Raw genomic sequence first — 22,593 nt, 5'->3', positions numbered from 1 at the left:
GAAAAAGAGTGTGCATGACATAAACTCAAGAGTCGACATAAATATGCATGATGCTACACTTTTGAATCACGCATAATTATTTACCTGGGTGCCGCAATGACAAGTTTGTAACTAATGACTTCAGGTGACTGGTGTGTGATGCCATGCTCACCCACAAAACAGTCAAGCATATATGTACTGAAGTTGTGATTTATTGTTTTACCGTTAACAGTCGCCAACTAAAATATAATAATTTAAAGCCCCTCACATTAATAAACCCCGTAAGACACCACTGACGTAACGTATTCATTATCAGGCTATTAGTCAAACTGAAGCAAATGCCCCGCCCATTCTTCCAAAACAATTACGTGCCTATCACCAAAAGGAAAACACATCTGGGGTTTTCCAACATTTTGTGACAATGCGTCTTTAAATATGTTGACTGATATGAGTTAGGGGGCTGTTTGACCCTAGAGTTGGTGATGTTTTTTGAGAAAAATATACAATAAAAAAAAATCTCTATCCTGTCTGACAGAACCACATCAACACAGAACACACGCTGCCTCCCATTGTGACTCCTCAGGCTTTTGTGTTGGAATAATTAAGTCTGTTTTAGTCAAGACGGCTCATTGACAGACAGGAAATGAGGTTTTGAGAGGGTCAGTTTTGGTAACACACGCACACCACATTCGTATTGAGGCAGAGAAAGAAAGGGATAGTTTCTTTGTTCTAGTGACCAGTGTAAGTCCGGGTCCAACAACAAAAATTTATTTGTGCTTTAGATCATTTAACTCTGATTCATTAAAGTGCGTAAACAGCACTGAAGAAAATGTTAAATTAACCTGGAAAACAAACCACTTCTCACCAATTCAATAATTTCTGCAATATGTTTGAAAACTGTATTTAAGTAAGGCAAGTTTATTTGTAGAGTACAATTCATACACAAGGACATTCAAAGTGCTTCACACAACAGAAAAAAGAGCGTTAAAATCACAAAGACATGAAAAAAAAAATTAAGGAAAAAAGGAAAGAGTGCAAAGAAGATCTTTTCAGTCATATGCACAGCTAAAGAAAACTGTTTTTAAGCTTAGATTTGAACATTGTCAGAGTAGAAGCCTGTCTCATATCTTCAGGAAGACTGTTCCAGATTCGGAGGCCCGTCCATGTTTAGTCCTGACTCTGGGCACCAGCAGGAGGCCCGTCCATGTTTAGTCCTGACTCTGGCACCAGCAAGAGGCTGGTCCATGTTTAGTCCTGACTCTGGCACCAGCAGAAGGCCCGTCCATGTTTAGTCCTGACTCTGGCACCAGCAGGAGGCCGGTCCATGTTTAGTCCTGACTCTGGCACCAGCAGGAGGCTGGTCCATGTTTAGTCCTGACTCTGGCACCAGCAGGAGGCCGGTCTATGTTTAGTCCTGACTCTGGCACCAGCAAGAGGCTGGTCCATGTTTAGTCCTGACTCTGGCACCAGCAGAAGGCCCGTCCATGTTTAGTCCTGACTCTGGCACCAGCAGGAGGCCGGTCCATGTTTAGTCCTGACTCTGGCACCAGCAGGAGGCTGGTCCATGTTTAGTCTTGACTCTGGCACCAGCAGGAGGCCGGTTCATATTTAGTCCTGACTTTGGCACCAGCAGGAGGCCCGTCCATGTTTAGTCCTGACTCTGGGCACCAGCAGGAGGCCGGTCCATGTTTAGTCCTGACTCTGAGCACCAGCAGGAGACCGGTCCATGTTTAGTCCTGACTCTGGGCACCAGCAGGAGGCCGGTCCATGTTTAGTCCTGACTCTGGGCACCAGCAGGAGGCCGGCCCAAGTTTAGTCCTGACTCTGGGCACCAGCAGGAGGCCGGTTCATATTTAGTCCTGACTCTGGCACCAGCAGGAGGCCGGTCCATGTTTAGTCCTGACTCTGGCACCAGCAGGAGGCTGGTCTATGTTTAGTCCTGACTCTGGCACCAGCAGGAGGCCGGTTCATATTTAGTCCTGACTTTGGCACCAGCAGGAGGCCCGTCCATGTTTAGTCCTGACTCTGGGCACCAGCAGGAGGCCGGTCCATGTTTAGTCCTGACTCTGAGCACCAGCAGGAGACCGGTCCATGTTTAGTCCTGACTCTGGGCACCAGCAGGAGGCCGGTCCATGTTTAGTCCTGACTCTGGGCACCAGCAGGAGGCCGGCCCAAGTTTAGTCCTGACTCTGGGCACCAGCAGGAGGCCGGTTCATATTTAGTCCTGACTCTGGCACCAGCAGGAGGCCGGTCCATGTTTAGTCCTGACTCTGGCACAAGCAGGAGACCGGTCCATGTTTAGTCCTGACTCTGGCACCAGCAGGAGGCCGGTCCATGTTTAGTCCTGACTCTGGCACCAGCAGGAGGCCGCTCCATGTTTAGTCCTGACTCTGGGCACCAGCAGGAGGCCGGTCCATGTTTAGTCCTGACTCTGAGCACCAGCAGGAGACCGGTCCATGTTTAGTCCTGACTCTGGGCACCAGTAGGAGGCCGGTCCATGTTTAGTCCTGACTCTGGGCACCAGCAGGAGGCCGGCCCAAGTTTAGTCCTGACTCTGGGCACCAGCAGGAGGCCGGTTCATATTTAGTCCTGACTCTGGCACCAGCAGGAGGCCGGTCCATGTTTAGTCCTGACTCTGGCACAAGCAGGAGACCGGTCCATGTTTAGTCCTGACTCTGGGCACCAGCAGGAGGCCGGCCCAAGTTTAGTCCTGACTCTGGCACAAGCAGGAGACCGGTCCATGTTTAGTCCTGACTCTGGCACCAGCAGGAGGCCGGTCCATGTTTAGTCCTGACTCTGGCACAAGCAGGAGACCGGTCCATGTTTAGTCCTGACTCTGGCACCAGCAGGAGGCCGGTCCATGTTTAGTCCTGACTCTGGCACCAGCAGGAGGCCGCTCCATGTTTAGTCCTGACTCTGGGCACCAGCAGGAGGCCGGTCCATGTTTAGTCCTGACTCTGAGCACCAGCAGGAGACCGGTCCATGTTTAGTCCTGACTCTGGGCACCAGCAGGAGGCCGGTCCATGTTTAGTCCTGACTCTGGGCACCAGCTGGAGGCCGGCCCAAGTTTAGTCCTGACTCTGGGCACCAGCAGGAGGCCGGTTCATATTTAGTCCTGACTCTGGCACCAGCAGGAGGCCGGTCCATGTTTAGTCCTGACTCTGGCACAAGCAGGAGACCGGTCCATGTTTAGTCCTGACTCTGGCACCAGCAGGAGGCCGGTCCATGTTTAGTCCTGACTCTGGCACCAGCAGGAGGCCGGTCCATGTTTAGTCCTGACTCTTGGCACCAGTAGGAGGCCAGTCCATGTTTAGTCCTGACTCTGGGCACCAGCAGGAGGCCGGTCCATGTTTAGTTCTGACTCTGGGCACCAGCAGGAGGCCGGTCCATGTTTAGACCTGACTTTGGGCACCAGCAGGAGGCCCTTCCATGTTTAGTCCTGACTCTGGCACCAGCAGGAGGCCCGTCTATGTTTAGTCCTGACTCTGGCACCAGCAGGAGGCCCGTCCATGTTTAGTCCTGACTCTGGCACCAGCAGGAGGTCTATTTATTTCAGTATTCGTTGGCTTTTCCCCTCAAGGTTAATGTAAATTTCCCATGAGATCACATCTTCTCTGCTCACTCAAGGTGACCTGTTTGTGATGCCACTTCATCAGTCAGAAGGACCATACCAAATATTGCCTGTGACAATCTTTGTGTTCAGTTCTGTTCCATTCTTCCTCCTGTTCTATTTTTTTTGTCATATTTCTCTTCTCGCTCTCCAGGGATGTTTAGGTCTGAAACTGCCTGGCCTGTGGTTTGTTGTGGTGGTCTAAGCTGGACTCCAGTGTGTATTCCCGTGTACATTGAGCCTTCGGGGGATACGTGCAGGGTGTGGTAAAGGGGGGGGTCACTACAATGAAGATGTACCAAGGCCACGATGGCTTTCCCCCTGCGTCAGCACAAATACATCGCTGCGACCAATTTTCAGGTGCGCGGCGGCCAAAATCCCCAACGTGTGTAATCCTGCATGCTATATATGTTTGACAATGTGATTTATGATAAACGCTGCTTGGTTGAAAGCCACTGGTTAAACTGGTGGACAAAATGGTGATCATGCATTAACCCAAAGACCTTTGAATTGTGTGCTCAGCTGTTTCAAAGTCTAATAATAGCTTAAATAAATTCAGAGGATGTTCACTGTTAAACCCAGCACATCTCCAGCCTTGTCACTCCAAAATATTCAGCTCTTTTTCTTTTTTTAAACATTTGATTTTATTATAACTCGCTAGTCACCCATACAGACATTATGGAATCCTTTACATGTTTCTAATTAAATCAAAAACAATTAAAACAATATCTTAAATCCAAATTTGTCTCTGGAATTTGATCATGTATAATGCATCATTGTTAAACTGGGACACAAATAAATCATAAATAAATCAATTTGAAAGTTCTGAAGATGTTATATACATACAGTAGTTGAAAGTCACATTCTTTAAACATAAAATGACAAAAACTAACATAAAACTAACAAACATATGCAAAAAAGCAGAGCCAGGCGGGACAGAGAGAACACAGTATAAGTGATTAATAAAATTAGAACGTAAGGAGGTGTCATCCAAAGAGAAGAAAGGTTGAAGCATTCCATTGTCCATTGTTTATTTCAATTAATCCATTTTCAAATCATTTTTTCCACAGTGCATACGTCAGTTATGATGTCTGTCCAGTCCTCCTTTTTTTCATTTCTAATTTGTTATAGCGTAGAGCTTTATTTATCCAACACGCTTTCAACACATCGTCCTCTTGTGTCAATCAAAAAGCACTTCAATAGGGTTTTAGCGTGACAACCCCGGAGGTCAAAAGGTCAGACTTGATACAGCCAATCGTTACCCCCGTCTCCACACAATAGCAGCGGGCGATATTGCCAGAGACGTCATTCTCTGTGGTGTTGAAAATGTCTTCTGCTGCTGCGTCCCGTGGGACCCACCCTGACCCTCCGCTCATCACTGACCCTTACGTCCTGTGCACTATACGCCCCTGTTCACGTCAACACAGGGATTTCATTCTGATCTATTCATGAATAACGCCGCGACAACCAAAGCCCACGGTGCTACAGTTAAGATTCACTGTCAATAATTGTAGATTTATGACCATAACGGATAAATGGATGTATTATGGTGCTTCGATTTATATGGCAAAGTAAGTCATTTATGTTTCTCATTTCAGCATTAGCGGTTGCGATGGCGCCTATTGGAAAAGGACACATGAGTTCAAATCCAGCACACCGCAACAAATTTATTTTAGTGGTATTTTATTCTACTGAACATCTTGAGGCTGTGGCAAAACATTTATTGAGAATCAAACGCTGCAATAAAATCATAATCTCGAAGCGATGAGAGGATTAACCACGTGTGTTCGGTCGCCTGCTGACGGCCGTGAAGTACAACTGTCATTATCGTCATTAAGGTGTTTCCTGATCTCCTAACGCCAAACCGGCATTAAATATTTACATTTACGTTTCCTCGGCAATGCGACAACGCAGCAAAAATGGAAAACCGGATTTGATTTGACACATATAGGCGCTCGGTTGTCTTTCCTGCAATTATTTCTTTTGCGTTTTACAGTATAGCCTATGCAAAAAGATGCCATTTTCTTGCGATACAGAAATCAAAGAGGAACGTTCACAAAGAAAGCGCATCATTGGTCTTTCAATTGTAGTAGCCCGAGGTCCCCGCTGTGGAAAAGATCAGCACCTTCAAGCGGCACGTTTTATGAGCTCCATTACAAAGTTTGTGCTAACACACACACATAAACAGGCCATAAACTGGAGATACCATCCCGAGGCCCGGCTCTATTGGATTTCTCTTTTTCTTCTGATCGACACAAGCTTATTGCGCTAAACATAATCTTCACCCTTCAGTGACCCGATCTCTTAAGCTTTTTTACAATTCTGCCTAATCAGCAAGTGTTTTGTTCACTTTGTGTGCCTGTATGTTTTTTATAGTTCAATGCATCAAAAATAAAACACTGCTGTCTTAAGAATATTTTGAAAAGGTAACAGGAAACCAGTGAAATTCGATACTTATTTTGGAATTTAAATGGATATACTGGTAGTCTTAGTTTCCTTACTCCTCCCCGCCCACTACTGCCTATTTCTCCTTTGGACTTTGGCACTTTATGGAACTTTGGCATTAAAATAAGGTACAAACAGATTGATTCATGAAAAAAATTGAAAAAAATAAAAAAATGGAAAAAAATGAAAAAAAAAATTTAAAATGTGAAAAAATGTGAAAGAATGTGAAGAAATGTGAAAAAGGTGAAATTTGTTTAAAAAATGTTTAATGTTCATGTGCACCAACGAGTCAACAATGCACCCTTTTCTCTGGGCAGCTTATAAATGACTTTGTAGTTTGCGTAGAACGTATTTGCCATTGAGATCGGCAGCTCTAAATGATACAAGCGGGAGGGGCACACTTAATGGCAGCGCCCGCAGTAACATCCGCAAGGTGAACATGTCACACGTGGGCAAGACTCTACGGAAATACTTTTAGGATTTAAAAAAGAATGAACTGCACTGGGACAAAACTTACATATTCAATAGGATAAGGTGTTATTAGTATCACTGGAGAAGGTGCAGCCAAGGTAAATGATGCGTAATATGTGTCATGGTGTCTTTCATCAAAGTGTGTGTCCTTGTAACAGACAGAGAGCAGGCTGGGCACTGACAAGTGAAGGGAAATGAAGCTGTGGGTGGCTGCTCAGATGGAAGAGGAGATGTCTCACTCAGATAGATATCAACAGGCTAACAGACGTGCCAAGCGCCCCCCTGCCACGTATCACAGCGTACAGCACATCTCATTTGCACCAGGTAGGGCGGCTCCGCGTCACTAAATCTTGGCTGGAAAGGGACGTAAACAGTTTAGGTGAGATTAGATCGATGCCGGTGGGATGAAACTGAATCATCGTTATAAAAATTACTATCATTTTTAAGTTTATTGCAAATTTGATAGGGATAAATCCATACAAAAACATAATTCAACATGGTAATGAATCTGTAATCTATAAATAATGGACAAAATAATGAGCACATACTCGTAAGTCTTTTTGTTTGTGGCGCATCCGGATCTCCAACAGGACGAGGCTGTCACAAACTCATCTGGAGTGTGCGTCCATTACCTGCCTGAATTATAATGAGCCTGTGTCACTCCAAGGGCACAGCCAAAGCACTAACGTGTTTATGGAAATGACCACCAGCAGTGGTGCTCACCCCCGTGAGCACCACGCAGGGACAGAAAAAGTGATACCCACCAATTAATCAAAGCGCATAAATAAGGCTAATGTCATTGGCTTTCCCTTTTGGCAGGCAAGTGATTGTGGGTCCTGTAATATGGCTAAAGCTATTCAATCACTGTGATGTACGGCGCTGGAGGTGGAGAGCAAAGACTGCTTGTACAATACATTATGTCAACGTTTACATTTTTTTTTTTTTTACACTCTTAAAAACAAACATAATTAGCCAAATCTGCACATTTACAAGCACAAGAACGGGGGCCTCCATTCAGCAGCACACAAATGCACCGCGCTTGGATTGTTTTACACGGTATTAAGTGAAAGTGTAGAGAATGTTAACGCGAAGGTGTAAACGACAGCGCGCGTAATGTGAAGTCAGTGTGTTGGAGCCACGTTGGAGCCACTCTATCCTTTAGATTGTATCAAGTGAGCAGCGGCATGGTGTGAATGCTCAAAGACAAACACCTCCGCGCAGCACATATGAAAGACGCCAACAGTGACACCGGTGGAGCATGTGTCTGAGCGCTGAGACGAGTCGACACTGATAGATGGTGCCAACAACCTGCGACTCTCCATCTATGAGGCTCCTTTTAAGAATACAGTGCTATGGTCACGTACTAAGGTCACACAACATTAAACTCAGACATGCCAAACTGTAATTTAACATGTAATTCAGATGTAACGCGCTGTGTAGAATCAGAATCAGAATAGGTTTATTGCCATTGTCAATGAACAAATCACAAACATAGGAACTTGTCTTGGTGATTCGGTGTAACACAAAACAATAAAGTCTTGACAATAAGCTATCAGATAAAAAAAATAAGAAAGAAATAAGAAAAAATAGGCTTAATATGTACACAAATTTACAGTTGTACAGCTATACATATATGTGTGTAACAATCTAATATAAAAAGAAAAAACAGTAAAACCAGGACTGGGAATTGTCTTAAGTTATAGGTTTTCATTTGTTGTTGCACATTGTATTGTATTGTGCTGAACACAATTACATTTCATTCTCACTGTCAGATGTGTATTCTAAAAACAGATCAATGTCTACCAATCTGTTTGTTTAAAGGTGTTTGAATAAGTGATGGGCGATACGTGTAGTGTGCAGGGTCTGCAGACAACTATAAGAAGAATATTTGAAATAGGCACAGCTTATGGACATTGTTCTAATCACCTTTTAAGAAGATAATCCAAATAGCGTACAGCTGAATTCACAAAAACTTAATAAAAACTACAACCACCACTATACTACTACTGAATTCCCATCGACCTCATTCATTCTGATCTGGGTCACACTCGGGAGTTGTAGTGTTTCTCTCTAAGATGCTGTGGTTTGCATCTCCAGGCACGGAAACCTTAAGAGCCACAATAAAGCCCTCATACTGACCCACCTGAGACTAGCCCTGCAGACACAGCTGGCTTACCACCACCGCCAGGGTTATATATACCCTTCATAGGGATTCTCTGAAGAGCTTTTGCATATGTGCGGTTAAGGCTATATGAAATCCCCAGGGTATCTATAAAAAATACAGAAACATCTCACATTTTACAATTATTGTTATTTGCATCGCCGTGGCATGATTTTTTCAAACTCAGCATCACCAAGGGACACATTTACCCAAGACAAATATATGGTTCTTATCAAACAGTAGCTTAAGGGCAATCATATTTCATAAAGGGCCAGCATGCACTCTCACTCGGTATTATCGCACTATGAATATCATCCCATGGCAGTTTATTCTTTTATTGTGGGGTTTGTTGTTGGGACTTCCACTGTAAGGTCCACAGCACTTTCTGGATTAGTAATTGTCACTGTGTGGTGGTTCTGGTTTGGCTGTTAATGTCATACAGAAGGTGGCTTGTTATTTAGAGTGAGAAGATGGCTTTGCAGCGGTTGAGTCGCATTGATCGGCCATCGGCAGCCTGTCTGTTAAGTCCTGCCCCTGACAAATCTGATTGAGGACTTTGCTGATATTTGCCTGTGGCTTTTCATTGCTTACGAAGAAATTGGGGGTTGAGTGCTGTATAAGTACATGTACAACAAAGTATATAGTGAGAGAGGAGAAAATGTATAATTGTATCTCAAAAAAAGAAAACACTTTTATTGTGAAATTCTGTGTTAATTAAATGTTTATAGCTCAACTACATTCGCTATAACAATACAAATGCCCCGACGTCACATGATAATGATGAGAGGGGAAAAAATGCATATTTAATATCACAGTGTCGAACTCTTCCAGACATTTGCTGCCCATAAAACATGGCCCGTCTCCAGATCATGGTGCATTCAAGAGCCTCATTTATTATCCAACATTCTGTTACTTTTGTGGCCAGTCTTATGATCACAGCCAGAACAATTATGCTCCCCTGCTGAGGGCCGTAAACTTAACGACTCAGCATAATCTCATTTTCTACTTTATTATTAATCTGTTTCTCTGCAGCTGTCATCAAGAGAGGAAAACCTGTTCGGAATGAGCACTTATTGGTGAATTCAAGCTGTCCACCTCCTGGATATTTCCACAGGCACAGCACCAGAAAATATGTGCGTTTCTGTGTAACCATCAATGTCGTATCTCTTTGGAAAATGTACAGGTATATTATAATTGTCTGTTAATGGCACAATCTGTCTCTGTTGAGGTCTGTTTAGCATGCATTTATACTGACTAATGTCTCTTGTTACTATGAGCGTAAACACATCCCAGTCAATCAGAGAGCAGCTTCATTAGGAATCACAAGATAATTACTTTCCCAAAACTTATAACCAATAAAACAACATGGCTTGCAGCGTATAGAATCACAATTGGAAGCACCTTTGTTACTAAAATGTTTTGAATGTGCATTATGTAATTTCTCTGGTGGGTCAGCCAGGTCCTCCTTGTCCCCATTGAGATGTTATTGTTTGTCCTGTTCCGCAGCATGGATTAAACTCTTTTTTCCGCCCAGCCAAGATACAATTTTGGATGTGGAGAGCAGGCCCGGGTCTCACACCTTCATTTAAAAATGTTTACCTCATCATTTGAGCCACATAAAATACTGACACTTAAAACTATTTCATTTCAATTTTGTTTTTTGGTCAGTTTGCTCTTTCAACATATTTGATTTCATGTGGAAACAACTAAATTGTCCAATCTGCTGCTTTCAATACATTTTTGGCATTATTTTTTTTTGTGCAGAAAAAGATAGATACATTTAATGCCATACAGTGGAACATTTCAGGTTCAATAACATCTCCATAGATCCTAACAGGTGGTGGACATCTCATTTGTGGGTTGGGCAACGTCATGTCTGCTGCTTGCTCGATGGGCTTCAATATGGTGAAACCTGCCCCACAGCTTCCCAGGCCAAAGACGGCAATTACACTGACACAATATACAATTTTGATTAACTGTGAGTGTAGGAGTTAGTAATCCGTCAAAGTGATTCCAGGTGACAGTGACATATTATTGAGGCAGTAAAACCTGATAAAAACCTAGTCTGCGCATGACTCTGTAAACATAATGCTGTTCTGAGTAGAGTGCGCAGTATTATAGAAGGTCTATTTATGTAAAATTAATAAACAAGATTGACTTTGAATTAGGGTTTTGTAACATAAAACACTGAATAGAATTATCATATTTGTCGGTGTAATCCCTCATACCCAAATTCTCACACTAGGTCTATTTTTTTCTAAATTCATGGGAGAATTTATGATTCTTTAAAATCCACTGCAAACAACTCATATGTTCCATGGGAACATTAATAATGTACATGCTAACGACACCTTTTTTATGGCTGGCATCAAAAAGAACATAAAAACGATAACAGTTATTTTCATTATGTATAATTACCATAACAGGCACATATAAAGATTGTGGAGTAGTTGGGTGGCTCTATATGACATTATTGTGTAAAGATTCCTGTCAAAGGACTAACTAATATTTCACTATGAAATACTCCTTCTTCATAGCGTTTTCTTTTTTCTGATTTTGCTTTATAATGGGAATGTGGACACGAAACAGAAGCATCAAACTAAAATCTGTTTGCTTTGTTCCCCCGTACGGCTTTAAAAACTATCTAGCTTTTATTTATTTATTCAATTACAGGTGATTTTATTGCTCAGGAATACCCTGAAAAACATCAAATCTTACAGGGGGTTGCTTCTATGATGGTTATTTTGATTTAAAGATGATAAGGCCGTGTGGGCAATGGTACTAGCTCACACGGGAAATAGATTTAATTGCCTCTTAAATGTTGTGTAGAGAAAATCATTCTAATTGTCAAAACAATACAAAACAACACCTACTATCCTTATCTTAATGCTTTAAACTATATAAAACCATGTGTATTTAATTTGGGATTAGTTCCTATTCAGTTACACAAGCAATAATAGTTAGTTTAGTACACAGTTTTAAATGCTGGCTGAAATGTCAGACTTATAAGTCAAAAAGATACACTGTCCATTGGTGGAAGATGAGTGAAGATGGAAGAGGCTGGAAACCATAAACAGTCTTATTTTCGAGGACTACTTTGACTTTGGGAGCTTGTATATCTCCATAATCACAGACTATAATTCAATAATGTAAGAGGAAGATGAGCTCAAGTGTGCACACAAACCCACTGCCATCATCCGGCATGACAACACTTTTGTGCGTGCATGTTCCAGAGTCTAATTACATTGTGAGCTGTGGCGATAAATCATTTGAGTCTTAATCAAAGGAGTGCGGACGAGAGAGTCATCAATCATATCCCGAAGCAAACTCAAGCCTCTCCACCACGCGCTGCCGACTGTCTCCGAGCTGGCAGCGCTTGCTCTGGAGGGGGACGTATGCTTCTGACACATTATCATTAGTACAATCAGCGGCATTTTACGCGTCTAGACAGAAAGCTATCAAACGCCAAATGAAGTGAGTTATACGGGCCAATGTTCTGCTGTTCATCCAGAAGAAAGTATATACACTGTTGTGTCCTTGAGTCCTTGGGCAAGACACTTAACCTGCCTCAGCGTCTGTGTGCACTGGTGTGTGAATGTATGGTGAATGGTTCCTTGAAGGTAGAAAATATACTATATACTAAATGTGATCATTACCCCAAACTCTTTACATGTGCAATGTGGTCAAATATGTAACATTTTTATACTCAAATTTAAGTGGTATGTTTCATGTTACTTGATAAGAAGAAGCATAATAAAATATAAAGAATAAGAAAGTTCCAGGTTTTACTCTCATGCAGCATAGGGCATTCTGTGCAATGTTTGCATGTTTCTCCCGTGTCTGGGTGGGTTTCCTCTGGATACTCCCCCCATCAACCCAAAACATGCTCAAATTCAGTAGATAGAATCTTCCAGGTGGTCCTCCAGCAATATTGTAGGATGGGTCAAATGCAGATGACAGATTATTTCTCAATGATACCAACAAAACAAACATTTTTTGAATGATATGGTTTGTTTATCTCTTATGGACACAAGCCGCACCTTGTGATGGATTGCCCAGATCAAGGTGACCTCAAAGGCATAGTAACGACATCACAAAGTCCATGTTGAAGGTGGAGAAATGACGGATGAAATTTCAATACAATCTATAAAATGTGTCAGCACTGACAGATATTTGGTCTTCGAGTGCGGGCTTGGCCTAGTTTACACTGGATTTAGCGTGTTTGCCACCAATGTTTTGAATGCGAAGAAACTACATGTAGAAGAAAAAGAAGAATTATACCTGCTTCACCTCAAATATCTAGTATTGTTCATCCAGAGGGGAGCATCAAGTCTCCAAGAACATTTTATGGTCTAGGATCTGGTAGAGTTGTTGATCTACAACCACCTGATTTCAAATTCAAGTACATTTAAAATATACTTAATTTAATATAATGCAGACATTATTACATTGTTCTAAGAGAATACATGTCTCAAACTGACAATAAAGGCATCAGCTTGCACCATGAGCTAATCCATATGACACCATCACATGATTTATACTTTTACAACTTTTGGTCATCAATTTGATTAATTTAAACATGTTTAAATGAATGGGTTGGACTAACTGACGCTTGTGGGTCTGGTCTTGTTATTTTGAACTTTAGAAAGACTGACTTCAGTGAATAATATGAACCTCATTCTAAAATTGTCGAATCGTGTCACAGGACAAAAGGCACCCCTCCATGAAGGGCATGGACACTGACATGGACAATTGTCCTTCATAGGCCTTCAGTTTTGGGCGCTGTCAATTGGAACATTTCATTAGTAACAGAACTTACCGCTCGATCAGTTGATTTGCACACTTTCATGCTAGTTTTAGAGAGGGCACAGAGGATGTCCATATGCTTAAGTTTTACCACTGTAAAACAGTAGCCTATTTATTAACAAGGCATTAAAACATAATACAAAGTGTTTATGCATATAACACTACTTTGTCTCTGGGATGGGATACAAATGTTACTAATACTTGTATTAAAGATAATTATAGCCTACTTAGAGACCTTGCAGAATAATCTGCCTTCCTGTTGTAGGAGCAATAAGAATCGCACAAACTTGGTGGCTCCATTGAAGTGATCAGTGCCAGTGCCACCAAGCTCCATTTACTCATTTATATCTAAATGTTGCCACCTAGTGGCTCTTATGTGCATGTGGCTTTTCATTGCCATGGAAGTGCCTCCAGTTCCAGTTGTAAAAGCAAAAACCAACAGTATTTGACATTAAACGTTTAGCCTACATTGCATTTATTCAATAAAGGCATTTGTATTGCAAAAAACCCTCCAATAAATCAAAACGGTTTGGCCTCTCCACAGATCTGAACTGTGACTTACCCTGGTGATGCTACTTGTGACAGCTTGCCCTCCATCAGGAAAGTGACATGTTTTTTTTTTTTTTTAGTTATTAACTTCGTTGAAGAAAATCCATGTCCAAATCTGACCAAAGATCTATGGTTTGTGTTGTGTCCTTTTTGCAGCATCTAAAAAAATTGAAATCAACTTACCACTAATGTGGACATTTTTCTTTTAGAACTAGGAAGATAATATAATAATATAATAACATAACAACATAATAATATGATAATATAATAATATAATTAGTTCCATGACTGGGATTGACAGACAAATGGGACTTATCGCCACACCTCTGACAAATAGCTGAAATGTTGATCTTTCCTTGAATTTATCAAAATGTGTGTTGTAATGTTGTTATTAACATTAGACTACTTAAAATCAGTCTTGAAATATTTAGGCTAGCACAGCTTCCAAAGTTTGCCTCGTCAGACGAAGCCTCACCTAGGCCACGTGACCAAAGATGACGCAAAGCTATTGGGCTACGTGGACCGGAAGTAGCGTCTTCGGGCTTCTGCTAGCCAGGCTGCAAGGAAAGCGACCATAACAAACAACATTTTCCTGCAAAGACATCGAAAACAGTTGGATTTAACGATAAGAACGCTATTGCGTTCATACATACTAAGGGATTTTTGTTTTTTTGATATTTTTAGACGTGGACATGTCCTAGGTAATGGCTATATAACGCTTGTAAACACAAGCTTCCTAGTGGTAGCTGATACTGTAGATAATGATTTAACGTCACGTATTCATGTTTTTCTTTCTGACTTACTAGATGGCGTTTAAACATTTCCCGGATCTACATTTTGGTCCCTAAAAGGGCTCTGTTATTCGTAATGCCAAATATGTTTGGTGGTAAACGTACAAAAACTCTGAAGACAGTTTGACTTTAAACATCTCTTGCAATTATGAGTTGGTTCAACACCTCACACCTTTCAAGCTTTGCTAAACAAGCTTTAACAACAGCCCAAAAATCTATCGACCGTGTTTTGGATATTCAAGAGGAGGATCAATGGGGTGATACAACTGTAATGCCCTTTAACGGTACGTGTTTGTGTTTTATAATGGGAATATGAAGCAAACGCATTGTGTCATACGGTGTCTATTACTAATGTTTGTCTCTTGTGGCAGATGTTACACTGCCTGAGAAGTTGTCTTTAAGTGGTGGCTGGGGATTGACTCAGTGGGAAGCTCCCCCGGACGAAAAGACCCCCGACCCACCCCCTTCATCCGAGGCCATTACTACACCTGTAACCAGAACTGTTGTGGATGAATCGGAAAACTTTTTCAGTGCCTTCCTGACACATGGAGACGTACCAAGTCTCACCAAAAGTAATGTAGTGTCTGTTCCCCCTACCAAGTTGCAAACAAGGTTGCAAGAGAAAGAAGAAGACTCTGAGATTGAAGACGTTGTCAATCTTCAAACACCAGGAACTGTTGATGGTGTTAAAGAAAGCTCGGAACTACCTGAAAGCCAACCAGCTGAACCCACATCCCCAGCTCAGTTTCCAGACACCATTCTGTTGCAGCCTGTTTCCCCTGTGTCGTTATGTACAACTCTTGTCGAACCCTTGAACACAGAACATGATGAGACCAAAACAAGGGAAGTAGAAGTGGACACTGACCTTCCAGAGGTGGCAAAATCAGAAGAGCTTAAAACTCAGGCCACTGAAAATACAGAAGAACCGTCTGAACCTACAGCTATTTCTGCTGATTCCACCGACTCCACTCCACTTTATCCGTCTCCGGCCTCAAAGGAAGTGTCTTTGGAGCAAAAGGACCCAAAGACAGAGGACCGTCAAAATGACACCCCGTCTCCTCCGGTCAGTGCGTTCTCCTCGGGAACGTCCACCACCAGTGACATTGAGGTTTTGGACCATGATAGTGTTTTGAGTGAGAGCTCGGCTAGCTCCAGACAAGAGAACGCTGAAGGGAAGGCCGGGCTTCACTTAATGCAGGGCTCATTTCAGCTCCTCACTGCCTCGACCTGTGGTGATTTCGCTCGCCTGGAAGATTACAACAAACTTACAGAGAGTTCTGGTTCCTCTTCAGATGCTTTTGAGCGAATCGATTCTTTCAGTGTGCAGTCCTTGGACAGCCGGAGTGTCAGTGAGGTGAACTCTGATGATGAAATTCCAGGCAGTCGGACATTGGCGTCTGTAACTGCGGCTCCGCTAACTGTCGTGGAATCATCTGCTGGTCAGAAGGAAGAGCAGGAAGTGGTGGATAACATGGCTCAGGGTGAGGATGAAGCAGATGAACCAGATGAAGCAGAGGGCTTTGGTGAGACATTGAAGGAGCAGGTTGTGGATGAGATGGAGGAAAGTGGGCGCAGTGCCACTCCAGTGGATTGCGAACAACCTGAGCTGTTGGACCAAGAGTCTGAGACAAATTCAACGCTTGTTGAGTCTTATTCGCAAGAAACCCCCAAAGAGACCATTCCACCAATCACAGTTGAGATGAAGAGTGCGTCTACCTTTGAGATACTGGAACTGCAAAAGGTACTGCATGTTTTATGGTACTGTAGTAGGGTAAAGCAAACTCAATGGTCATTTATATATGTTTTGTTCTGGCTTTGTTGATGAATGACGTGAGTTATTCCTGAAATTTAAATATAATTTGATTTAGCAAAACATAAATACATATTTTGTGAAACTAACATTTTATTGGTTACTTACTGCTTTCTTTTGGTTATTAATTACTGCAATGTTTTCATTCAATATTTTAGAAAATATTCTTTTTTTTAGCAAGCAAATGAATGATATTCTGTTTCTTATTGTAGGTCATACATGAGCTGACCGGTCGTCTTGAGAAGAGAGAGTCTCAGCTGCTGGTTGTCAGTAAAGACAAAGCTCAGCTTGAGGAGGAGTGTGACAACCTCAAAGAGTGAGTATACTGACACACATAAACACTCTTGGCCCAGTGCGCAGTATCAACAACTGATAAAATATCCAAAATACAGAAACATAATCGTCTCTTATGTTTGTATTAAACAGTGAGGTTATAAGTCTTAAAGAGGAGAGCTCTACAGTCCAGTCCTTAAAAGACGAGTTCACACAGCGCATAGCAGATGCAGAGAGGAAAGCCCAACTTGCTTGTAAAGAGAGGGACATAGCCAAGAAGGTAAGTTTATTGATCTAGTGTTCTCTTTATTAATTACTGTCAACTTCATGCTTGTTTCTGGATGTATTTTGACTATACCAGGAGATAAAGGGCTTGAGAGAAGAGCTTTCTACAAGACTAAATTCTGCTAATACACTGGAGCTAATAAAGGAGAAGGAAGAGCAGATTCGGGGTCTGTTGGAAGAAGGTGAGTGTTACAACTTTTCTACTACTATATTCCAATTTATTTAATACAATCAATTGATCAGTTACATTCTCTTTGCACAGGTGAAAAACTATCCAAACAACAGCTGCAGCATAGCAACATCATCAAAAAACTACGTTCCAAAGAAAAAGAGAGTGACTCTAGGATCATAAAACATGAGAAGAAAATCAAAGAGCAGGAGGAAGAGCTCAGACTACTGCAGCAGGTTTGGTTTGAAGCTAAATTTCAATCTTTCATTTTTAGTTATTGTGTAAGATGTTACACTTATGATTACAATTTGACTCTGTTAAGGTTCTAGACGAAAAGGAAGAGGTAGAGAAACAGCACCGGGAAAATATCAAGAAACTCAATGCGGCGGTTGAGAGACAGGAGAAGGAGACAAGTATGTTTCAGGCTGACTCTGACGAGCTACAGGAGAAAAACAGAAGCCTACAATCCGCTTTAGACAACGCCTACAAGTAAAACCATTCCTTTTGTTATTAAGAGCCAGCCCATATTAGTAATGTATCTTAAAGGCAGTTGTTGTTTGCTGTTCTCAGGGAACTGGCTGAGCTCCATAAGGCACATGCCAGCAGAGCAAGTGAGGCGGAAGAAGTGTCTCTGAGCCGGGAAATCAAGGCTAAAGAACAGCTAAGTCTGGCTCTTGAAAAGGCCCAAGAGGAGGGCAGAGTGCAACAGGAGGCCCTGGCCAACCAGGTACCTGAAGACAATATCATTAGGTTAGGAAGACTGAAGTACAAGATCTCCCTGTAGTTTAATCATGCTATGTTGGTTTATAGGTGGCTGACCTCAGATTGACTTTGCAAAGAGCAGAGCAACAGCAAGCTAGGAAGGAAGATTATTTACGGGAAGAGATAAATGAGCTGCAGCAGGTAAAATAAAAGCCTCTAAAAGTTCACCTAAGTTGTACAGAAAATCTTGTATTACATTTTTATTCTGTCACTTTTTATAGCGCCTCCAGGAGGCCGAGACCAGGAACCAGGAGCTTAGTCAGAATGTAACCTCAGCAACCAGACCTTTACTGCGTCAGATAGAGAACCTACAGGCTTCATTAGGCGGGCAAACTGCATCCTGGGAAAAACTAGAGAAGAACATCTCTGATCGGCTTGGTAAGTCACACACACACACAAATCACTGTGGTAAAAAAGACAGACATGATATTTGTTTATACAATTACTCTGTGCTTATTTTATTATTGCCTCTTAAATAAGAAATAAAAAGATTCAAGGCCAACAGTTAAACATATTGTATTTTTTACTTGCAAACTAGAATGTATGTTCAAAAAGTAAAATGCCAACAAAAGTATCAATAGATTATTTTTTTTTTTTACTCTGCTGTTGTGTATTTTATTTTTTTTACAATGGGGAAAAGTTCAGATAATACAGCGTTTATCTATTTAGTGCAAGTTGATATGATTTAATGTCTTCTGGTCAGGATGTTTTTCTGAATTTAACATCTTCAGATTATGTTTATCATACATATAAATATAGGATGAAGATGAACAAGGCACAATAGTAAAAGTCCTTCTCATTCCATCGCAATATTTTGCCATGTTGCTGAGTTAGAGCAAGCTCATAATAATCTTAACATAAACGTTTGAGTCCGATGTTGCTTTCTGCCCCATTCTTCCTTCTACTTACTTCTTCTGGTTACTCTACCTTAGACCTACCTAATAACCTTCATCTCTTCAAAGATAAAACCAGTTTGGAGTGGTTAGTATTCACAGTTTCTATTTGTCTTTGTTAAAGCGGATGCACAAACACAGCTGGCTGTTGCTGTTGAAAAAGAGCGTGCTGCCTCAGAAGAACTGTTGTCCATCAAATCCCAGCTTGCGTCTCTCGAGTCGCAGAATTCCTTGCTTCGTCAGGAAAAGGCCAGAGTTCTGGCACAGCTGGAGACTGAGAAAAACAAAAAGGAAAAACTGGAGGATGAAAGTAGCAGGTAAAAATACAGACTAACATGGACAAGTTCGACAGCTTTTGGGCACCATTTACAACTTGGTGAAGAAAATGTAATTATTCTGACATAAAACAACTCAGAACTGTCCAAAAGAGACCAGGAGCTTTTCTGTGAGTAATCCCCTTGTGGAATGCGCTGGCCCTTTAAACTGGGAAATAGGCCAGTGACGTAGAGCGTAAGCGGGGGGGAGGGGCGAAGCGTGTGAGTCATCCGGCCTCGCGCTGTGTGTTCCAAAACCTCCCCGGAAACCCCTGCACTGTCAGCGGGCCAGTGGCGCAATGGATAACGCGTCTGACTACGGATCAGAAGATTCTAGGTTCGACTCCTGGCTGGCTCGATTCTTTTTAAATTGGGTCTAAAAAGAAGGACCAATGTTGAGATAATAAACTTATAGAAGAATTTGATGAATAACAATGATACGTTTATCTAGAATATCAAGTTATTATCTTATACCAAAAAATAGATATGCCATCTCCAGAAAGTACATAGTGTTGCGTGAAGATAAATGATGTACAACTGATAAATAAAATACAATGCAAGTCAAACAATACTATTAAGTCCAATAAGAGGGAATGACTGTGGTGATGTACACTGCAACTGACGGAACGCTATAGCCATAACATTTTAGATATAACTTTAAGAAATGCTGTAATGTATGTAATGTAATTAATGTAATGTAAATGTGCTTATTTTTTCTATTTAAACTTCAGGCAACGTGTCGAGTTGGAAAATCTGCAAGGAGAGCACACCCGAATATTAGAGGGAACAAAAAAGGAAAAGGTAAAGCTTGTATTAGGGGATATATCTTTCCTGTTTCCTGAAAAAAAATTGTTCAAACAAAAATAAATGTACTTTTCCCCAAGATTATATTTTACAAACTGTTGGAGTGAAAACAAGTAATAAAAAATGTTCAGTCCATGGCAGCCAGTACAATTAAAGATATTTATATAACAATTGTATGTTAAAACCCGGTCCTTTTATGCCGTGCCTGAATATAGACAGTCTTGGAATATTAATATTAATAATTGTTCTTCTCCCAAGCTGCTGCTCACCAATCAACTTGAGATGGAGAAAATGAAGGTGGAGCAGGAGAAGAAGAAATATTACTTGGTACAGGAAGCGCTGAGAGAAAAGGTGAATAACAAAATATACCGTTGTCGTTTTGCAATGCATCTTTGGGAGATGATGATGGAGATTCTGATGTAATTGTTTTCCTGCTTTATTGAATTTGAATATGTTTTGTTTCCCAGGAGCGCAGGGAGCTCCCAGCCTCCTCCACGCCGTCGCTGTCCCGCTCCAGCTCCATCAGCGGGGTGGACAACGCGGGCCTGCATACTTCTGCGCTGTCCCAGGTAACAACAGCCGTTTCAGATCACCCGCGGCAACAAAACTATGACCAACCAATCGTCAAATGCACTAGTAGAATAACGGCAGCGCGAATGTACTAAAAGAGGTGATTGAAATGAAATAGAGGTGATTGACATTTGTGATTTCTTTCTTATCTGATAATAAACCTCAAATGTTATGTTTCAAGAGAAGTTTCAACACATTCCTGCTGGATTGACATACCGTATTTTCCGCACTATAAAGCGCACTGGATTATAAAGCGCACTGTCAATGAATGGTCTATTTTCCATAATTTTTCGTATACAAGGCGCATTAAGCGAAACAAAACATGTACCACACACAATCGATTCGAGGTCAGTAAACACAACCAGAATTTTTTCTTCTCCATTATGCATTTTTAGGCTGGTGCAGTTTATACTCCGGTGCAATTTATAGTCCAGAAAATACGGTATAAGGCGCACTGGATTTTACGTCGCACTGTGTTTTTTTTGTTGAGAAAATTAAAGGCATTAAAGTGCGCCTTATTGTGCCAAAAATACGGTAATATTGTCTCGGATTTGTTATCGGGAAAACTCCAAACATTTCTGATTATACCGCCCGTCCCTATTAAGTAACAACATGTATTGAAAAAAACTTTAGGCAAATTCTTACATTTTTTCAGGCAAATTCTTCTATTTTTCTAAGCAAACTCTTACATTTTTTAGGCAAATTCTCACTTTTTTCATACCTTTTACGCTCAGATTGCTGTTGTGTGAGAGGCGAGGGATTCCAGCAGGGGAAATCTTTTGAATCTTAATGATTTGTTGTTGTTTTTTTCTTCTTCAGGATGACTCTTTAGACCATTCTTTCGGAAACATGTCGATATCCGTGAGCGGGACCAATCTGTATGAGGCGGCCCGGCTGTCCGGAGGCTCCAGCGTTATAGAGAACCTCCAGTCTCAGCTCAAACTCAGAGAAGGGGAGATCGCACAGCTACAGGTGAAACCAAACCACCAGATTAACCACGAAACGAAACGAAACACAAAAACGAGACAAATCATAATAATATGTGTTTGTTTGCGGTTTAGCTCGAGATCGCGGGGCTTGAGCGGAGTCGTGCGGTGATGGCGGAAGAGCTCGTTCGACTTACCAATCAAAACGACGACATGGAGGAAAAAGTGAAGGAGATCCCTCAGCTCAGAGTTCTGCTAATGGTGAGTCGGCTCAACGCTCATTTCTATATGTAATTCATGAATAACGCTAATGTTGTTTTGCAGGATTTGGAACAGCGACACAACACCATTCTGCAGATGTACGGAGAAAAGGCAGAGGAAGCGGAGGAGCTGAGATTGGACCTTGAGGACGTGAAGAACATGTACAAAATGCAGATCGATGAACTTTTACGAAACCAGAAATAAACAAGACACTTCTTTATCGGTGCAGTTGGATAGGCTTCCTAAATACCATTCACATTTTAATCTGCACACAAAACGTTTGATCACTGTGTCATGTGTATCTATTAATATGTTTCTTTTCAAAAAACATTATTCAAAATGTGAGGGGATATATCATAGATTAAATTTTTTGCTGATGTTATAGTATGTATCATGGTCTGAAGGAAGAATATGATGTACATTACTTTAATTAAATTATATGTTAATATTTTAATTATTTCCATTGGATAGGTTTATAACATAGGATACGGTAATGGGTTTTGCACAATACAAATGTCATTTTTGTTTGATCAAAAATGCAAATTTAAGAAGAATGAAAAGCTTGCAAAAAGTTTTGTTAACTACTCGTCGATGTGTGAAAGAATGATGTGCAAAAGAGTCACAGGCTTTTGACTAAAAGATGTACAAATGTATAAATAAACATTTATTTGGGTGGTGATGACGGGTGCAAGTTACTCCTGTGAAGCTCAACTC

At 41.5% G+C, this 22,593-nt stretch overlaps 1 protein-coding gene and 1 non-coding gene across 2 annotated transcripts; both read left to right on the top strand.

Moving 5' to 3' along the window:
• Window positions 1-14,873: 14,873 nt before the first annotated feature.
• On the top strand, window positions 14,874-22,099 carry tmf1 (TATA element modulatory factor 1). Its single transcript, XM_072451664.1, has 17 exons — window positions 14,874-15,096; window positions 15,184-16,553; window positions 16,835-16,938; window positions 17,049-17,175; window positions 17,257-17,362; window positions 17,443-17,585; window positions 17,672-17,838; window positions 17,920-18,076; window positions 18,160-18,252; window positions 18,333-18,489; window positions 19,129-19,321; window positions 20,050-20,119; window positions 20,381-20,473; window positions 20,590-20,691; window positions 21,512-21,664; window positions 21,754-21,879; window positions 21,943-22,099. Exons 1-17 carry the CDS (start codon window positions 14,961-14,963, stop codon window positions 22,081-22,083), a joined length of 3,438 nt encoding a protein of 1,145 aa, XP_072307765.1. The 5' UTR covers window positions 14,874-14,960; the 3' UTR covers window positions 22,084-22,099.
• On the top strand, window positions 19,604-19,676 carry trnar-acg (transfer RNA arginine (anticodon ACG)). Its single transcript has one exon. It is a non-coding gene; the product is annotated as a tRNA-Arg (tRNA).
• Window positions 22,100-22,593: the final 494 nt, after the last annotated feature.

This window comes from Eucyclogobius newberryi, unplaced genomic scaffold (genome assembly GCF_026437365.1).
Source record: "Eucyclogobius newberryi isolate DKJ021-1_F unplaced genomic scaffold, fEucNew1.0.hap1 SCAF_19, whole genome shotgun sequence".
Taxonomy (NCBI): domain Eukaryota; kingdom Metazoa; phylum Chordata; class Actinopteri; order Gobiiformes; family Gobiidae; genus Eucyclogobius; species Eucyclogobius newberryi.
The sequence above is the reverse complement of the archived record's forward strand: the minus strand, read 5'-3'. Positions and strand labels throughout refer to the sequence as shown.